Source organism: Theropithecus gelada, chromosome 18 (genome assembly GCF_003255815.1).
Source record: "Theropithecus gelada isolate Dixy chromosome 18, Tgel_1.0, whole genome shotgun sequence".
Lineage (NCBI taxonomy): Eukaryota > Metazoa > Chordata > Mammalia > Primates > Cercopithecidae > Theropithecus > Theropithecus gelada.
Window position 1 is genome coordinate 56709237 of NC_037686.1, and position 20456 is coordinate 56729692.

Here is a 20456-nt window from a genome sequence, read left to right on the forward strand (position 1 = left end):
GGAGCCAAATCATGAGTGAACTCCCATTCGCAATTGCTACAAAGAGAATAAAATATCTAGGAATACAACTTACAAGTAATGTGAAGGACCTCTTCAAGGAGAACTACAAACCACTGCTGAAGGAAATAAGAGAGAACACAAACAAATGGAAAAACATTCCATGCTTATGGAAAGGAAGAATCAATATTGTGAAAGTGGCTATACTGCCCAGAGTAATTTATAGATTCAATGCTATCCCCATCAAGCTGCCAGCAACTTTCTTCACAGAATTAGAAAAAAACTACTTTAATGTTCATATGGAACCAAAAAAGAGCCCACACTGTCAAACAATCCTAAGCAAAAAGAACAAAGCTGGAGGCATCATGTTACCTGACTTCAAACTATACTACAAGGCTACAGTAAACAAAACAGCATGGTACTGGTACCAAAACAGCGATATAGACCAATGGAACAGAATAGAGGCCTCAGAAATAACACTACACATCTACATCCATCGGATCTTTGACAAACCTGACAAAAACAAGCACTGGGGAAAGGATTCCCTATTTAATAAATGATGTTGGGAAAACTGGCTAGCCATATGCAGAAAACTGAAACTGGGCCCCTTCCTTACACTTTATACAAAAATTAACTCAAGATATATTAAAGTATTAAACGTAAGACCTAAAACCATAAAAATCCCAAAAGAAAACCTAGGCATTACCATTCAGGACATAGGCATGGGCAAAGACTTCATGAATAAAACACCAAAAGCAATGGCAACAAAAGCCAAAATTGGCAAATGGGATCCAGCTTCAGCAAGCAAAAGAAACTATTATCAGAGTGAACAGGCAACCTACAGAATGGGAGAAAAATTTAGGCAATCTATCCATCTGACAAAGGGCTAATATCCAGACTCTACAAAGAACTTAAACAAATTTACAAGAAAAAAAAAAACCCATAAAAAAGTGGGTGAAAGATATGAACAAACATTTCTCAAAAGAAGATATTTATGTGGCCAACAAACATATGAAAAAAAGTTCATCATCACTGGTCATTAGAGAAATGCAAATCGAAACCACAATGAGATACCATCTCATGCCAGTTGGAATGGCGATCATTAAATCAGGAAACAACAGGTGCTAGAGAGGATGTGGAGAAATAGGAATGCTTTTACACTGTTGGTAGGAGTGTAAATTAGTTCAACCATTGTGGAAGACAGTGTGGCGATTCCTCAAGGATCTATTACCAGAAATAGCATATGAGCCAACAATCCCATTACTGGGTATATACCCAAAGGATTAAAAATCATTCTACTATCAAAACACATGCATATGTATGATTATTGTGGCACTGTTCACAATGGCAAAGACTTGGAACCAACCCAAATGTCCATCAATGATAGACTGGATAAAGAAAATGTGGCACATATACACCATGGAATACTATGCAGTTCATGTCCTTTGCAGGGACATGGATGAAACTGGAAGCCATCATCCTCAGCAAACTGACACAAGAACAGAAAACCAAACGCCGCATATTCTCACTCATAAGTGGGAGTTGAACAATGAGAACACATGGACACAGGGAGGGGAACATCACACACCTGGGCCTGTCGCGGAGGTGGGGGCCTAGCGGAGGGTAGCATTAGGATAAATACCTAATGTAGATGACGGATTGATGGGTGCAGCAAACCACCATGGCACATGTATACCTATGTAACAAACCTGCACGTTCTGCACATGTACCCCAGAACTTAAAGTATAATAATTAACATTAATTTAAAAATAATCAATGAATTAAAAAATAAAATATACAATCTGATACATTTGGATCTATGTGTATATATATATACATCTGTAAAAGCAATCTAGATAATGAACATATCCATCACTCCAAAGTATCCCCTTCTCCTTTATACTGCCTCTCACCCACCTCTCTCTGCCCTGTCCTCAGTTCCATGTTCCATGCAACTACTGATCTACCTTATATCACTATAGATCAGTTTGCATGTTCTTGAAATTTATGTAAATAAAATCATATGATATATAAAAGTAAAGAAAGTGTGTTTTAAAAAAATATTTGAGATATTGAGCATAACTATGGGATAAGACTTCAAAAAAGTGAAGGGGTTAAAGATGAAGGAGTGAAGGTAAATATTTGCTTAACTAATTTTGTTTAGTGAGTTAAACAATAGATTCAATCACAGATTATTTAGTTTCCATATTTTACTCACCTAAGGTTAGAGTTTACTATTTAGACACTTAACATTTCTTGGCTTACTGGACAATGTGAGTCACCTCTCCAGAAAAATTCATGGCATTGAATGGATAAACTTAAAAAGTAGAAACTTTGTTTTAAAAACTCTAAAATCAGTCAGCACAGCTTCTACTTTAGAACATCAGAAAAAGAAGAGTAAATTAAACCCAACTAAGCAGAACAAAATAAATAATAAAAATGGGGGCAGAAATGAATGAAATCCAGAGAGAAAAATCAATGAAAACAAATGCTAATTATTTTAAAAGATCAATGAATTGATGTGACAGTAGCCAGGTTAAACAAAAAGAAAAGCCTAAATTACTAATATCAGAAATGAATGAAATCCAGAGAGAAAAATCAATGAAAACAAATGCTAATTATTTTAAAAGATCAATGAATTGATGTGACAGTAACCAGGTTAAACAAAAAGAAAAGCCTAAATTACTAATATCAGAAATGAAAGTGGTGACATGCTAAAAATCCCATGTACAATAAAAAAATCATAAAAGAATACTCGGGACAGCTCTGTGCCCACAAATTTGATAAACTACCTGACATGGATCAATTTCTTGAAAGACACAATCCGCCAAAAGTCACACAACAGGAAATAGAACATTTGAATAGGCCTATATCTACTAAAAAATTTAATCAATAATTAATAGCCCTCTAAAACAATCACCAGACCTAGATGGACTCACTAGTGAATTCTAAAAAAATAAAAATAAATAAGAAAACATTTACACCAATTCTCTAAGTCTCTTTCAGAAGATAGAAGCAGAAGAACTACTTTCTAATTCATTCTATATGGCTGGAATTACTCTGAAAACAAAACCAAAGACATGAGAAGAAAAGAAACTTAATGACCAGTATCTTTCATTAGTATAGGTGTAAAATCCTGAGTAACATATTCACAAACGATATCCAACTATGTGTAAAATAGTTGGATTACACATTGTGACTAAGTAAGATTGATTGCAGGTGTACAAGGCTACTTCAACATTTGAAAATCAAATAAAGGAATCCATCACATCAACAGGTAAAAACAGAAAAAAATCTTCAAAAAATTACTAGCAATTCCAATTCAACAACACATTAAAAATATCACTCACCACAATCAAGTGAGATTCACCAGGGTGTGCAAGTATGTTTCAATATACACAAATCAATAAATGCGATACATTACATTAACAGAACCAACAACAAAAACTACACGATCATTTCAATAAATGCCGAGAAAGTATTCAGTAAAATTCCACATCGCTTTATGATAAAAATCCTTAACACATTGGGTATACAAGGAATATACCTCAAAATAATAAAAACCAAAATGAAAAACCCACTGCTAATATATTGAACGGGGAAAAGTTGAAAACCTTTCCTATAAGATCTGCAACAAGACAAGGATGCCCAGTTTCGCCCCCTTTATTCAGTATCTGACTGGAAGTCCTGGCCGGGGCAATTAGGCAAGAAAAAGAAACAAAGGACACCCAGACTGCAAAGGAAGAAATAAAATTAGCTTTGCTCACCAATGGCATAATCTTATAATCGGGAAAACCAAGAGACTCCCCTCAAAAACTGCTAGAACTAATAAATGAATCAGTAAAGTTGCAGAATCCAAAATGGATATAAGATATCCGTAAGATTTCTATACATGAACAGTGAACAATCTGAAAAAGAAATCAAGAAAGAAATCCCACTTACAATACCTATAAGAAATATAATGTATAAAATACCTAGTATCAATTTAATCAAAGAAGTGAAAGACTTCTACAAGGACAACTATAAAACACTGACGAGAAAAACATGAAGAGGTCACACAGAAAATGGACACATATTCATGCTCACGGGTTGGAATAATTAATGTTAAAATTACAACGCCACCCAAACAATTTAGAGTCAGTGCAATCCCTATCAAAATACCATTGTCATTCTTCACAGAAACAGAAAAAAAAAAAAAAAAAAAATTCCTACAATCTGTATGGAACCACGAAAAGCCCCAAATGGCCAAAACGCATTATCGCTTCTTGACTGAAAACTCCCAGGCAGTTGCGGTTTTTACCCGCACAGAGATTGGCCGCTTCGCGCACATCAGGAAATCCCGCGGCCTGCGGGACCCGCCCCGCCCTCCTGCCCAGGCGCCCACTGGGTGGTTCCTGGCTGGGCCCGACTCCGCCCGCCTCCCCACTCCCTAGAAGCTGATACCCCGCGCCGCTCCGACAGCTCTATTCCCGCCTCTTCGACCAGGTCTCACCTCGCTCCTGGGCAGCTGCACGGAGAACTGGGGTAGGTGTCTGGCTTTCGGAGCAGTTCCCACACGCGGGATTCCCATTATCTGCTGAGCCCAGGAATAGGGCTGGAACCCGCGACAGGGAAGCCAGTGAAGTGCTCAGGGCGCCTGTTGTCCAGACCTTTCCCTGGGGCTGTCCTTCTTCACTTGGTCTCTGGCGGGGCCTCCCTAAGGGCAGGGACTTGGCTGCACCTGGCTGTGTGCACTGTGGGTCCAGGCACGCGGAGGAGACGCCAGGGCGAATGGGCGAGGAGCTGGGGGGTGAAAGTCCTGCCTGGGCTCCACGCCTCCTGTCGGAGCTGGAAGTAGGTGCAGACAATGAGGCCTCCCACCCTGGTGAAGTTTCCGCTGGGCGCTGGAGGGGGCTGTGAGGCCTGGGACCTCCAGGAATAACAAGAGCAACAGTATTTATTTGTCGGTGCCGAAACTCTTATGCTCTCAGTGTTCAGAATTTGTACTTGGCCTTCCTCCTCCTTTAAAAGAAACCAGGAGAGGCATTGATGGTTTGTTTTTGGACTCGAAAAAAATCAAAATGAGGAAGATACTGTTGCCAGAAAGCAAGAATGTTGGGATAGTGTAAAAAGAAAGTAACCAATTTAAAGAGATTCCCAGTAGGTAAGTAGAGAGGATTTGCTCAAGAACGAAAACCAGCATGTGTTAATTGAAATACATGTTACTACAAAGCCAAGAAGGAGTCCTTGAGTAAATTCAGATAAAGCAAGTAAGATGGGTCGTTCGCGGTAGCTCACGCCTGTAACCCCAGCACTTTGAGAGGCTGGGGTGGGGGGGTGGGGGGGGGGGTGGATCAAGAGTTCAGGAGTTCGAGACCAGCCTGGCCAATATGGTGAAACCTAGTCTCTACTGAAAATACAAAAATTAGCCGGGCGTGATGACATGGGCCTGTAATCCCAGCTACTTAGGAGGCTGAGGCAGAAGAATCGCTTGAACCTGGGAGGCAGAGGTTGCAGTGAGCCAAGATTGCATCACTGCACTCCAGCCTGGGGAACAAAGCGAGACTCCGTGTCAAAAGAAAAAAAAAAAAAAAAGAGCAAGATGAGTTTAAAGGAAGCAAGACATAATTTCAATAATGTTTACAAGAAATGCTGTGTGATGCGTGTGATGATTCATATACAATTGCTGTGTAGGAATTGTGACTATAGGCATGTAGGTTGACAGGCACAGTGGTTATAAACCAACCTGAAGGCCTAAGTATTAAACCAGGAGACCTTGAAAGCCAACTTGTGTGATAGAACTCTGTGTTACGCAAACCAGATGCATGAAAACCTCAAATAGTATTTCATTTCAAGAACCTCAAATAGTATTTCATTTCAAGGAAAGGCATTTGGCCAAAAAAAAAAAAGGAAATTTAATGGTTGTCTTTGCGAAATCCCAATGTAGGACCAAACCACAAAACAGTCCTTACATTTATTTGGCTTTAAAAATATTGTTTGGCTATAAAAGTAAATAGCAGTATGACCTGAAAAGTAGCAGTGTCAGGTCAGTCAGACCCCATGTCCTAATCATCAATCTGGCAGCCCCATCCTATCGTTTTTGTGAATAGGAGATGGTCTGTTATTAATGTAACCCCAGAAAAGTTATTAAAGTAATCATTACCATCACCCTAGGAAATATAAAAAGATAGAGCGAAGATAAAGTGAATAAAACCCACAGTATTACTAGTGGTGTGCTAGAAATAAGTTTTATAATCACTGTTGTACAGTTGTGTGTATTTTAAAACGTTTGAAAGTCTTAGGAGAATCTAGTTTACCAGATTTATAAGTGTTGATTTATTCAGTTTATTATTGTACAAATGCTTTTATTAATGATATTGTTGTTAACTTTGTAAGTTTGTTCTTCAAAGTGATTACAACTTTAAAACATCTGATACATTAAGCTTTATCATCAATGCTTAAATGTTTAAAATAACCTATTTGCTGTATTAGCAGTGTGCTTTAAAGTTTAAGGAAAACAATTTGTTTACCAAATTAACAAGAAATTAATTGATCATTGACTAAATAAGGTATAATAGTAGAAAAAGTTGTTCTCGGTTTATGAAAATTCTGCTTTGGGAATGAAAATCTTAACAGATTAAATAAACCTGCACTCACCAGCAGGGGGGAAACTGGGAGATGAGAAATGGGACTGGTAGATTATACATATGTGGTCGAGCATATGAAGAAGTTACTGAAAGGGCTTGAGTGATCTGTAGAATATTTGGTGGGAGGGGAATTTGCCATAGATTTTTAAAAAATGAAAACAAAAAAGGGGGGGAAAGCAATAGTAACATAAGGAAAAACAGACACGTAAAAAAAGAAATGCATCCATTATTCATTCATTGGATTAGCAGTGAATACTATATAGTCACAATAAAGCAAACACTTGGAGAGAGGAAGTGTGGTAAGTGATAAAAGAAAATTAATTATCAGCCCTAAATTAGGAAGGCAATTTATAATGTCAAAAATTGTGGGGTTAAAAATAGTTGTATACACAATTATTTCTAAATATGAAAGCAAATACCAAGAGAAAGGTTGCCCTGAAGTTTGATTGTTTCTAGGGAGTTGGAAGTAGTGGGAAGATACTGATTGATTTGTGTAAGATCTTGCCTAGTGTTATCTCACTTTTCAACTAAGTGCAAGTCCATTAATTTCATAAAAGCAAAATTACCAAATGACACTACAACAAATATAGGCACATTGTAGGGAAAGTAGCAAAGGATATAAATAAAATTAGAATTACCCATTATCCAGAAATATGTGATGTTCAGTGTTCCCCTGTAGTCTTTTTATCGATGAATTATACTTATGTGTAACTTTATTCTTAATTTATACTTAATATTATACTTAATATTTTCTCATGGCATTACTGTGATTTTTAATATCTCCATTTATATTCAATCATGGATGTGACAGAATCTAACTGGTTCTCTGTTGCTGGGTATTTAAATATTTTCTCTGTAGTATATAGAGTGCTTCAGTAGTCATCTTTCGGCATACTGTTTTTATCAGTACTTGTGAGCTTTATCTTTAGTGAAATTCTTTAAAATGGGATTTTTTATCCTGAAAGTATAAATATTTTCATGGCAGTTTCTTTTTCCCACCCTTCTACCTTCCCTGTGTTCCTTCCTTTGTTTATAAAAACATAGTTCTAAGTTACATTCTGAAAATATTGGTGTCCTAATTTACTTGATCACATATGGAATATAGGAAGGAATACCTATTTTACCAGTATTGGAAATCAATAGTTTTTCTACTTACAAATTTCATGTTTTAAGCAAGTATCTTTTTTGCTTTCTGCTGCTTCTTTTGTTGGAAGTCCTTATACTGTGGTGATTAAGAGGAGCCCTAGAACCACAAAGACCTGGTTTCTAATGCCTGCTCTTCTGTTTGTAGTTGAGTGATCTCAGGGGAAACAGACTTAAAAAGTGAAAGCTCAGTTTCTTTGCTTGTAAAGTGCAGACATTCACTCACAGCACCTACCTCATCAGCTTGTATGGATTAAATGACATCTTGTAAGAAAAGCGCTCGTATAGTTTTTGTGTGTGTACCTATTTGTTCAATGAAAACAAGTATCCATTTAACCGGTAATAGATAGAGTGAGAAGTAAATACACATGTAAACCTATATTAATGTAATATTGTTTAAAAATCCATTGTTTCAGGCTCACTGTCATGGATGCTCTATCGGAAGGAAATGGCACATTTGCATTAAACCTTTTGAAAAAGCTAGGGGAAAACAACTCCCCTAATCTGAAAATTTGTCCCTAATCTGAACAAGTCCCTAATCTGAAAACTTGAAATCTAAAATGCTCTACAATCTGAAACTTTTTGAGTACCATCTTGATGTACTATTTGCAAGTCATTTCAAAGAGTTTTGCTTTCACTCTGAGTCAGAGGGGTTTTCAGTGGACGAATGATGTGACTTGTGTTTTAACAGTAGCCCTCGGGCTCCTGGGCTGAGAATAATCATGGAGAGGATAAGGAAAGAAACAGGGCAATCTCTTGGGAGTTTACTGCACCATCCAGGACTAGGATGATAGCAGTGGAGGAAGGAAGCATGGGTTAGATTTTGGTTACATTTTAAAGATGGGGCTGATATAATTATAATGGGTGAGATATGTGTTGTGAGAGAAAGACGGGAGTCAAGGTTACCTACAGGATGGCATCCACATCAACTGAGACAGGGAAGATGAGAGATGGAGCAGATTTGGAATGGATTGTGAGGGACCCAGTGTTACATGTTAAATTGGAGGTTTCTTTTATACGTTGTATGTTCAGGTGCAGATGTCGCGTAGGCAGCAAAATTGATGAGTCTAGACTATAGGGGTGAGTTCCAGGGCAGAGGTGCAAATTTGGCTTCATATTTCAATTCAAGAGACTAAATGAAATTATAGGGGAGAAAAAAGCCTTTTTCCTCTATCTTCCTGGGATCACTGGCTAGGATCTTATAGTGTAACAAAAGAGAATTTACAAGAGAAAAGCGAACAGAAATTGATCAACCTGTGTGTCACCCATACACATGGGAGACCTCAGTTATGCGTAACTCAAATGGGTGGTTAGAATTGGTAGTGTATTTATCTAATTTAGGATGGGAAAGGGGGGGGAAAAGGGAACTTAGCGAACAGAAATGACATTTTTAAGAGATAAATGGATCCTTTAGGGTAGAATGGATAGCTGATATAATAGTCGAGTCGTAATGTCTGGCTGAGTGTATACAGAGTTCTCAGCTTTGAGAAAATTAAAGTTGTACCCAAAAAGCAAATTTATGACAAGTGAGGGCTTCTGAGTCCTTTTGGGAGGCTCTGCTTTTAGGCAGATAACATATTTCAGGAACTCAAATGCCTTCACCTCAAAATAATTCTTAAACGAAAGTAGCATATTTTGGAGTGATATATTCTGATTCTTTTGAAGTCCACCAAGAAAAGTAAACTAAGGATTGAACCGTGGACACCCCAGTGTTTGGAAACTGAGGCAACAATCAAGGGCTGCTAAAGGCAGAGGCCAATGTGGAAATCTAGAGACCGAGGGAAGAAAGTGTTTCCAAGGGCAGAGAGTGGCCAGCTCTGTTGATGTATGTACAGTGTATTAACGGTTGTGTTCCAAGTTAATTTTTACCTGTTTCTTTTATAGACCAAAGAAAATCCTGTGCAAATGATGTTTAAGAAATCAACTTTTCAAATGACCTATGCAAAAGAAATATTAAACAAAATTCTGCTGCTTTCTTATGTTGGAAAGGAGCTGAATATGCTTCCAGATGAAAACACTGATTTGAAAATGGTAATGAGTGTCCAAAGTATGCATTTTCTCATGGTGAATGCTCTCACAAGCTTTTAGGGAAAGAGAAACTTTGAAAATTCGGTTTTACCAATGTTTTCTTGACATATTTGGTCACATCCCTTTTTCTCTTTTTATGGTTATATCCAGCAGGATGTTGTTCTAAGTGCTGAACACAATCTAGAAAATTCTTGACCGGGCACGGTGGCTCACGCCTATAATCCCAGGGCTTTGGGAGGCCAAGGCAGGTGGATCATGAGGTCAAGAGATCGAGACAATCCTGGCCAACATGGTGAAACCCTGTCTCTACTAAAAATACAAAAAGTATCTGGGCGTCGTGACATGCACCTGTAGTCTCAACTACTAGGGAGACTGAGGCAGGGGAATCACTTGAACGCAGGAAGTGGATGTTGCAGTGAGCCGAGATCGTGCCACTGCACTCCAGCCTGGCAACAGGGCAAGACTCCATCAAATTAAAAAAAAAAAAAAGACAGAAAGAAGAAAAGAAGAAAAGAAAATACTCTTATTTCAGAAAAGACTCAGGTTGGGGCCAAATCAGGTCAGCCCTCAAAATCTTGCTTTACAATTTTGACTTTTTTTCTCTTAGCCTTTTCCTTCCTGTGGAAAATGATATCCGTACATCTCTATGAAGGTTATTCCAGGATAAAGGAGATTGCCTATGTAAGGCATTTGTTTCAATGCGCAGAGTATGACATTGACTAATATTAGTAGTCTTCACTCCAGCCTTGCCCACTAGGTGTGAGTTTTCCCTTCAGAAAGCAGTCATATGTGGAAGAGCTGTTCTGAGTCTATACATCAGCCAAGGATCTTGTTAAAGTATAGATTCTGGTTTAGTAGGACTGGGATGGAGCCTGAGATGCTGCATTTCCACCAAGCTTCCAGGTGATGTTGAGGCGGCTGGCCCATGGAGCACACTGAGTAGCAAGGTGTTAGAGAGTCAGTGAAGACTTTTAGCAGGGTAGCATTTTGCTTCTCTTGAAAGCTAATCCTTACGTCTGCAACGGACAAATTGAAAGAAGTAAGAATGGAGAGAGATAAGAAAGGAAGCTGCTATGACATTTTAAACAAGACACAATTAGGGCCTGAATGAAGGCAGCAGCAACAGAGGCAGAGGAAGGGCCGAAAGATGTTGGCAGTTAAAAGAACAGAAAACGGTGATGGATTCATTGGAAGGAAATTTGGGTAAAAGAGAAGATAGGTCTGAGATACCAGCATGCTTTTATTAAGATAGAACACCACACTTTAAGAGGACAGTCATTCTCCTACAAATATACTCTAAGTTGTAAGTTTCCACATGAAGGAAAAGGTTTGACTAAGTGTCTTGAATCCAGGAATCAAGGCATTGAAATGTAAAGTCATCTCGAATGGTTTCGCATTAAGGTGCTTTCTTCCATATGTGTGCTGTCCAATATAGTAGCCACTAGCCATTTGGGATGATGTACACTTACATTAAAAAATTAAATTTACAAAACAGGTCTTTATTGCACTATCCACATTTCAAGTGCTCGGTAACCATATATGGCTCATGGCTACCACATTAGGCAACTCAGCCGGAGCACGTTAATATCGTAGAAAACAGTCCCATTGGACAACACTGATTAGATTTTCAAATCTCCCACTCTCTTATTTTAGGTGGAAAAAGAACTTTCTTATGAGAGATTGATAGAATGGACAAAGCCAGACAACATGCATGAACGAGAGATGGAAGTTTTCCTTCCTAGATTTAAACTAGAGGAAACTTACAACATGGAGGATGTCCTTCGCAGTATGGACATGGTCGATGCCTTAGAACAGGACAGGGCAGACTTGAAGGATCTGTACTTGTCCAAGGTCATGCACAAGTCCTTTGTGGAGGTCAATGAGGAAGGTACAGAAGCAGCAGCAGCTACCACACCAAAAAGGGTTTTATGTTGTGCCAGTTACTCCCTCAGGTTCTGTGCAGACCATCCCTTCCTTTTCTTCATCCAGCACAGCAAAACCAATGGTATTCTCTTCTGTCGCCGGTTTTCTTCTCCATAAGGAAATAGTAGTCATTGAATGTAGTCCTCTTTTCTCTAACTGACTTACTTTTTCTCTACACTTCATAGTGTGCCTGCAAACCCAAAATGACTTTATTATTGCAGTGGTCAAAAATGAGATATTAGGAGCCTAATTTGAAATTCCTTGTTCAGAACCCTTCTGTGTATTTTTGTAGGTTAAATGTTTTCTAAAGTTGGAAGTTGACATTCTCCAAGGATCCTGTGGTCACTTCGGCAGTGATACCTCTAACCATTCAGCCAAACCACTCTGCTTGGAACGAGCTGTCTCCCTCTCCTTTGTTGCTGCTTTTCTTTCTTCTCTGCTGAATAGTATTGACATGTAGACCCATTTTTAATGAGACAATAGAGAGTGAAATGGAGAATGGGTAGAAGATGTGGGCAGGAGGTCTCAGAAATCCATACAAGCAACCTCTAGTCTAGAACTTTACCAGCAATTCCAAGGCCAGCACAGAGGATGAGAGAGCAGTTAACTCAGACCAGTGAGAAATCAGTCCAACTTCTTGTATGTTTCTGCCTTACTTGTAGTTTGCATTCATAGGGATCAGTAGGTCACAAACCTGTTCAAACATGTAACTATTCACTTTCTCTGAAAATTTACAATTGTTATCAGGAGGCAGAGATGAGTAGATAATGTTCCATTCACAGTTTGAGACAGCTTCATGGGTATACAGAACATGTCTTTCTATTTTATTTCAAGTATTTTTGGAAAGGCACCTCAGGTTTCTGTAGCCATTTGTATTACAGGCTTGAAATGAAATTGCAGTGTTCAGTGTGAAGAGAACACACTGATTAGTTAGATTGAAGAGGGAGATTGGTACTCTTTTCTAGGGGACAGCAAAAAGGACTTATTCCATCAACACCCTTGCAGTCAGAACCCTGGGCAGCCCCTTATTTCACTGACACCACTTATATTTGCATTCCACAGCTAGTTCACTTTTCCCTTTTGACCCAAGTTGGCGAATTAGCTGCAGGGAGGGAATAGGACTGAGGAGTACAAGGAAACATCCACGTTGTGTGCGGGCTGAGAGAGGAAAGAGGGAGTATCAGAGGTTGCCAGGTTTATCATTCTCATTCTGCTGCCTCCTCTGCCCAACACTTGCACTTGGAAAGAATAATCCTAGGTGGGGAATAATCAGTTAATGTGATTCTTTCACTGCGGAGAGAGCTTCTGAGTGTTACAGCCAGGAGCAATAGGCTGGCGCCCCGTTCGTTATGCAAAGGCATGCCTTCTTGCACAGCCTTGCAAGAAGTCCAGTTAAGTGGGTTAGTAGTTGGGAGCTGGAAGTGTAAATAGAGTAGCTGCCTACCATCCATGTGGGAATGTGGTTTTTTTTTTTTGGTTTTTTTTTTGTTTTTTTTTTGACGGAGTCTCACTCTGTCACCAGGCTGGAGTACAGTGGGACAATATCGGCTGACTGCAACCTCTGGTTCCCGGGTTCAAGCAATTCTCCTGCTTTAGCCTCCTGAGTAGCTGGAAATACAGGTGCGTGCCACCACACCCAGCTGATTTTTATATTTTTAGTAGAGAAGGGTTTTTACCATGTTGGCCAGGTTGGTCTCGATCTCCTGACCTTGTGATCTGCCTGCCTCAGCCTGCCAGAGTGCTGGGATTACAGGCGTGAGCCACTGCACTTGGCCGGGAATACGTTTTTTAAATCGTTCCTGGGATGAGTATATTCAGATCATATCAATAGTGAATTACAAAAGTTAATGATATTGGTTTGATCTGTTACAGACCTATAATACAATCAGACTTTAGCCATGTAAATCACAATACATAAAAGGTAACAATAAGCATATTGGCCAAGAGGGTCTTGTAAAATTATATGTTTATCAAATTCTCTTTGAAGAGTTATCACTCAATATTTTATTTCTGTCTTGTAAGACCTGAAATCTATGTGCTGCCTTGACATCTACGGACTTAGGGCCTCAGAGGCCTGGCCATGCAGTCCCCTGCTCTTGTCAGATATGTGCGCCCTGTTCACCCACTGAGCAGGAAGCCTCCTTGCCCTTCTAAGTTCCCCTATCGGCCAGTCAGCTGTACCCCACCTGGGTCTCAACCTGGCTCACTTTCCTGCCAGCCTGGAAACTTATTCAAATAAGCCTGTCACATCCGGAGGAACCAGGAATTGCCTCTTCCTCTTGTTACTATAGAGCCTGCCTTCCACAGCCCCTGCTGGTTCACTCTTTTCCCAAATGCAACTCTCCTGTGACCCTGCATGGCATGCGGTGACCTCCCTCCTTGGGCTGTGAGCAGATGTGACTAATAAACTGCTGCCAGTTTCATCTGTCCAGTGTCTCATGTTATGTGCCTGGTTGTCTCCTACTATTTAGTGGGGGAGATCCCTCCTTCACCAACAAGGTGAATATGAGATAATCAAAACAACTACACTTCAGCGAAAGGTCCAGCCTCCCAAATAATAACTCCATGTCTATTATGAAATCGCACCAAAAGACATTTCTATTATGCTGAGCAGTGTTTCTTGTAAGTGTCCACAGAATGAATTCCATTTAGAATTTAATTCTAGGAAACAGTAGATCTCACCTCTCCATAGGCCTATTCACAGATGTTTACTGGATAGCTGCTTTGCATTTGGGTATTTTAAATAGATTACTTTATTCAATCCACGGGAATAATAAACCCATGAGTAATCTAGAATTAGAAGTCAAGTAGTTTGAGCAAGTTCTTGTAGCTAGCAAGGGGATAGAACCCGGATCCAATATCTGATCATACCAAAGACTGGGTTCTGTATAAGAGGCCAAGCTGCTACTTCAGTCCTACCAGAGGGCAACTGTCAGCACAGTGCAGGAGGAGCAGGGACCAGAAACCTGTCTCCCTTTGACATGAAGTCTCGTTTCTCTAGGTCTGTAACACTCTTATCTAAAAAGTGGGGCTTGGAAACCTAGCACCAAAAACACATCATCCTGGACCTGGGGATGAGGTTCCTGGAACAGAGAGCTAAGGTCAAGTTCATCTAGGCTATACGAACTCTGCAAGGGTTACTGCCCCCTCCAGGAGTCATAGATGGAAGTCCTGAGAGCCCTCCTTCTTCCTACGCGTGAATAAGTGGGAACCCTGAGGCTTTCTCATCACTATTCTCTAAGAAAAGGCTGTAGGACCACAGTTGCAAAGGAGGGTTCCAAAGCCAGGGATGCTTTGAGGACTGAGAGCATAGAGGCTCTGCCTGCAGGAAATACCCCTAAAGGAGCTGATGCCCTTCTGCATGCGGCAGGTGACCTTTCCTTTCCTGACCTGCAGCTTCTGCAATGAAGGTGATGGAGGGGGCAGAGGACTAGAGGGAGGCTTCCAGTCCAGTGGGTTTGCTGCACAAGCTGACCCTGATCTGACATTCACAGGTCAGGGCATGGACCATCCACACCTGTTTGGCACATCTAGTGGCTATTGGTGAAAGAAGCATCAGATTCCTTTCCCACCCTTGCTAGCGTTGCCTCCAAAAGGAGTTCACTGTCCCTAGTTGTTTCTGACAAAGGATATAATGCTTTCTTAGTTTCTTACATATTGTCCTTGAAATGGAGGGTTCTGCAAAGGGTTAGGAAAAGAGAGACAGATTCAGTAGTTGCCTTTCAGATTTAATGACAAGTTCAACTGGGAACTCTATTCATTACTGTGCCAGGTATCAATTTATTGTCTGTCAGCTCTCAACCTACCTTTGTGGACTTACTTTGTGATAATGAACCTAGATCTTATAGCAAAAACTGAACTGGTTAGCCCAGTGTTAGGCTTTGCCAATAGAGGGAGCTGGAGGGACACTCTAAGGAGATAGCAGTAGAAATGCTCTTTCTGGATTCTGGTCCTCCTAGAATTTCATATTCAGTGTAAGTGGCCAGCAGCCCACTTGGTCATCTGTAGCCACATTCTCAGGCCATGCTTTCTCCACACAATGGCTATTTCCGCATTTGGTCAAGACCCAACTTCTAGCAAGTGTATCCCTACTAGGCATTTACTTCTACAGACCAGCCCCTGCCTGCCCACACCCTCCAGCAAGGGCAGATGGCTTCTGTGAACAGCTTTGGCCCTCTGGCAAGTTTCATTGCCACTGCAGACTGCATGTTTTTGTGGCAGCCACAGCTCCAAAGAGCTCCGAATCTCAGCCCTGGGGCATTCAGTCATTTTAGTTTGTTCAGGTTGGTATAATAGAATATCACAAACTGAGTAGTTTAAACAACAGATATTTATCAGAGTTTTGGAGGCTGGGAAGTCCAAGGTCAGGGTGCCAGCAGATTTGGTTTCTGGTGAGGGCTGTCTTCCTGGCTTGTAGAAGGCTGCCTTCTAGCTGTGTCCTCATATGGCAGAGAGAGCAATCTCTCTCTTCCTCTTCTTATAAAACCACTAATCCCATTCTGAGGGCCCCGCCCACTTGACTTTATTTTACCCTAATTATCTCCCAAAGGCCCGTTCTCCAAATACCATCATATTGGGGTTTAGGACTTTCACATAATAACGTTGTGGGGACACAAATCAGTCCGTAGCCTATGTCCCCTCTAAACCCTTAGTTCTTTCATTTCTACTCACCCCACCCATTAGGTAGCAATTTCTCTTTAATATCTTCTATTTCTGCTCCCATTAGAGTCTTTAAAAATAAAAAAGCTCCTATTGCTAGTTAATAATTCTTTATATAAACTCTCCCCTGTTCAAATACTGATGTTTGTTTTGTTTGCAGCTTTGTTTGCACTTTACTGTTAGTTTCTGTTTGCAGTGTGAACCCTGGCTGGAGTAACAGAATGTGCTTCTCACACACTATCAGGAAAGACTGTGACAGATGCTTGAAGTGTAAAGTGCTGGTCTACCAATCCCATCCTGGCTTGAGTTAATACAGATATTAGAAAAATTACTCCATTAAAAACTGAAAATTCTGAGGTTAATGCTGCACAAGAAAGGACACTAGGACAACTGGTATGAACTAGCACAGTTTCAGGCAAATCACCCATGGCCACTCTACTGATATGCCATATTCTTTTTTTTTTTTTTTTTTTTTTTTTTTTTTGAGACGGAGTCTCGCTGTCGCCCAGGCTGGAGTGCACTGGCGCGATCTCGGCTCACTGCAAGCTCTGCCTCCCGGGTTCATGCCATTCTCCTGCCTCAGCCTCCCGAGTAGCTGGGACTACAGGCGCCTGCCACCACACCCAGCTAATATTTTGTATTTTTAGTAGAGACGGGATTTCACTGTGTTAGCCAGGATGGTCTCTATCTCCTGACCTCGTGATCCGCCTGCCTCGGCCTCCCAAAATGCTGGGATTTATCAGAGATTCTATTCCCCATTCAATTTTCCTATCTGCAGTATAACCAATCAAGAATCCCTGAAAGGAAAAGACACATTCAAATGCCAAAGAATTCTTCGTCATTGACATTCAATTCCTTATCCTTTAATACTTCCTGATAACAGCCTTGAAATTAATGGAGAGAATGACGATGCACTGATGAGGCACTAATGGCAGTTACCAGGCAATGTCATATCAGGAGATGTTTTTTCTTTCATAACTTCATTACAATACAAAACCAGGCATACTGCTAATGTAATGGTTTTCAAATTTAATTCTATTGGGTTCTCCATATCCTTGGTCAGCAGATGCTCTAATGGCACTAATGGGAGTTGCCAGGCAATGCCATATCAGGAGATATTTTTCTCTCTCATAAGTTCATTAAAATACAAAACCAGGCATACTGATTAATGTAATGCTTTTCAAATTTAATTCTGCTGGGTCCTGTATATCCTTGGTTAGCAGATGCTCTGCAATACTTATGTTTCGTTGCTTGCCTTTGTTTTGGTAATATTCTAGATATTTTAATAGAAACATTGTCTTAATATGTGTGTATGTTGCTATAAAGGAATATCTGAGGGTGGGTGCTTTATAAAGAAAAGATGCTTCTTTGGCCTAGCTAGGCTTCTTGAATAGCCTTCTCTAGGCTATTCAAGAAGTGTGATGCCAGCATGTGCCTGGTGGGGGCTTCTGTGCTATGTCTTAACATGGTGAAGAAGGTCAAAAGGGATGTGGATCTGTGCAAAGAGAAACCAAACAGGAGGACGAACCTCATTTTATAACAACCCATTCTCAGGGGAACTAATCCATTCTGAGAGAACTAATTCTGCCTCACCAGAATGAGAACTCACTCACTACCAGGAGAAGCACATCAAGCCTTCTTCGAGATACCCATTCCCTTAAGGCAAAAACATCTCACTGGGTCCGACACCAATACACCAGGGATTAAAGTTCAACATGAGTTTTGTTGGGGACAAACAAACTGTGTCTAAACCACAGCCAGAGTATTCTGAATGACTTAGACATCCACTTGTCTCAGTACTCTAATCAAATTTAGGATTGTGTTGGTACTAAGCAGTAGTAATTTGGCTGGAGAATATTAATGAAAAGGGACAGAAGAAGAACCTATATAGTGATTCATTATCTCAAAGGACTGGCCAAATAATATTCAAGAAGTTTTGTAATTGTTTGAATAGAGAGAAGTGATGGGAGTACTGGAAAGAGAATGTATCTGAGTAAACAGAATGTACCCAACTGGATAGGCACACTGAGCTCAAAAGAATTGGCGTTAATGCAGTCAGAATAAATTTCAAGTTAATAATAGGAATTTACCTTCAGCAAAATAGCATCGCAGATCACACACAAGGAGACTGCATTTAGTCTTTTAGCCCAGCTTCTCCTAGAGAGTTAAAACTCCATTCCTTAAGTGTTATCAACAATCAGATGAACTTTGTTGACATTTGTTCATTATCATTAAAATTCTCTTATATCACTGAATATGTGGAACATTCTTCAGTTGTGTTATCACAATATTATAATATTACTGCAGAGTATGGCAGAAAAAGCAGTGCTCTGGGAATGTGGCCATACAGACTCTGGTCTCACTTCTTCCATGAATTCCTCATGGGACTCTTGGCAAATCACACAAACTACCTCTATTTCACCATCCTTCTCTGTAAACGTAGTAGCCACAATATGAGTCTTTCTAATGCTTACATTTTTCTCTGTGTCTCTGGACTTGATTATCAGAAGCAAGTGGGGTTTTTTGTTTTTTGTTTTTACCTCCCACTTCCTCAAAACCGTGAAGACTTGCTGGAAATCTCATGAGGAAACTGAAAGGTGCAGCAGGGTGTGTAAGGAGTGGCTGTTGCTGGTGAATATGGTCAGTCACTGAGTGGAAACATTTTTAAGACCAAGAAGCCTCTTTAAGATGGAGCATTTGTTCATTTAACAATAAGAAGCACAGAGATCTCAAACCATGCCAGGAAGTTCCAACTACATTTGGACTCTAGTTTCCTCTTGACAAGTGGAAGTATAATTTGTAGACGCTGGTAGCTCAACGTGAGACTAACCTAGGAGTGTGCCCTTCCTGAGGTCCACAAAGTCCGGAGCCAAGGGAGTCAGACAAAACTAGGTTAAGGTTGAGTCGGGAGTTGAGAACCAGCAGATACTCCCCAGTACTAACTGAAGAGATGAAAATTAGGTATGAGGCTAGAAGACAGAAGATGAAGCTGAGCACAATTTCTGAGACACTGAATGATATAGTCCAGAACCTTCTTAACAGGTACCTGTCACCTCCCTAGTGGGGCAGGCAGAAGGGTTTGTGAGTGGAGATCCTGTTCAGGTTGTCTGAAATTAGGCTCTAGTTACCTAGAGGGATGGGTTTCCCTTTAGGGCCCAGCATTTAAATTGTCCATACTCAGAAAATAAATACAATTAATCCTCACAAATATAGATTTGCAGACAGATTTCTCCCTTAGGAAGACTGACCATTTTCACATTTCATTGCACTATTACAAAAATTAGTTTCATTCTTTCTTGGATTCATCTTTGATACTTCCCACCCCCTCCTCCTTTCATGGCCCAAGAAGTGATACCTAATCTATGTCCTAGAAATCCCTCCTCTCCATTTCCCTTGACTCTGCCTCATTTCAGCTTTCCTCATCTCTCACCCATGCTGTGTCCCCCTAACACCTCACTACATGCGATGGCAGCCTCCTACAATATCTTCCATGATGCAGTCAAAGGAATCTTTGTAAAATACAAATAGGACTATGTTTCTCCTCAGCTTAAAGTATTTTAGTGATTTCCCATTGTCCACAGGGAATAAAGAAACTCCCCCTAGAGTTGACATGGCCCTTCATGATCTGCTCCTGTGGACACAACAGAGGCTTTTCTGTGGTACCTCATTCCAATTGTCTGTGCCACTGAAGGCCTGAAATGGTCACAGTTATTCAACATCATGGTGCCATCTCAGCCCTCTCTGCACTTGCATGCACTATCTTTCCAACCTGGGACACTTGTGTTTATAATGAAACTCTCAATTACCAAATTATGTCCTTAATAAATAACTTTGAAACAACTAGGCAGTGGGAATAAGGTAAAAGTATTTATCATATTTTAACTTGTTGAGCTGGTCAAGGAGAAAAAGGAGTGGATGAATGAAGTTGGGCCCAAAGTCTGGAGCTAGATCTGAACAACAAGGAGTAATTGGTACACAACTGGGAAGTGATATTGGCATTTTCCAATTGTAAGAGCAGGAAAGTTTGGGCACAGTTCAAATGTGAGTCTTTAGCTACTACAGAGAGGGCTTTTCAGAATC

The 20456-nt window shown here is 40.3% G+C and overlaps 2 protein-coding genes across 2 annotated transcripts in view; both read left to right on the forward strand.

The window, feature by feature from the left end:
- Positions 1 to 4238: 4238 nt before the first annotated feature.
- LOC112611334 (serpin B6-like) lies at positions 4239 to 11834 on the forward strand. Its single transcript, XM_025365033.1, has 4 exons — positions 4239 to 4373; positions 4459 to 4830; positions 9651 to 9797; positions 11448 to 11834. Exons 1-4 carry the CDS (start codon positions 4239 to 4241, stop codon positions 11832 to 11834), a joined length of 1041 nt encoding a protein of 346 aa, XP_025220818.1.
- Positions 4482 to 20456, forward strand: part of LOC112611525 (serpin-like protein HMSD) — a 43404-nt gene continuing 27429 nt past the window's right edge. Inside the window, exon 1 of the mRNA XM_025365447.1 lies at positions 4482 to 4521. The gene's annotated coding sequence lies outside the window, so the exon portion shown is untranslated. The remainder of the gene's footprint in view (positions 4522 to 20456) is intronic.